The sequence below is a fragment of the Buceros rhinoceros genome, unplaced genomic scaffold (assembly GCF_000710305.1).
Source record: "Buceros rhinoceros silvestris isolate BGI_N320 unplaced genomic scaffold, ASM71030v1 scaffold5156, whole genome shotgun sequence".
Taxonomy (NCBI): Eukaryota; Metazoa; Chordata; class Aves; order Bucerotiformes; family Bucerotidae; genus Buceros; species Buceros rhinoceros.
The window spans coordinates 38,958-39,190 of record NW_010416778.1 but is presented as its reverse complement, the minus strand read 5'-3'; the positions used below and the strand labels follow the sequence as shown (position 1 = coordinate 39,190).

Below are 233 nucleotides of genomic sequence, written 5' to 3'. Positions count from 1 at the left end.
GAGGCTGGTGCGAGCACCGGGCCGAGCCGTGTCAGAAGGGACAGGAGGAGGTTCGCACTCGCCGCAGAGCAGAGTCCTTGTGCCTGCACAACTGTGGCACCCTCCAGCTCTGCCCAGCCCCGCTCTGACGGGTCCTCCTCGCTGCCTGCCAGCACTGGACCTTGCTGAGCGTGTCCCTGTTGAACTGCCTGCTGTCCACGGCGTGCAGCGTGGGGCTGGCGCTGGCCATCGCC

General features: G+C 68.2%; 1 protein-coding gene across 1 annotated transcript in view; it reads left to right on the top strand.

Moving 5' to 3' along the window:
• Positions 1-152: 152 nt before the first annotated feature.
• Positions 153-233, top strand: part of KRTCAP3 (keratinocyte associated protein 3) — a gene marked incomplete at its 5' end in the record, with an annotated part of 1,066 nt that continues 985 nt past the window's right edge. Inside the window, one exon of the mRNA XM_010137923.1 lies at positions 153-233. This exon is cut by the window's right edge and continues 1 nt beyond it. Within this exon, the coding sequence (XP_010136225.1) occupies positions 153-233 (81 nt within the window).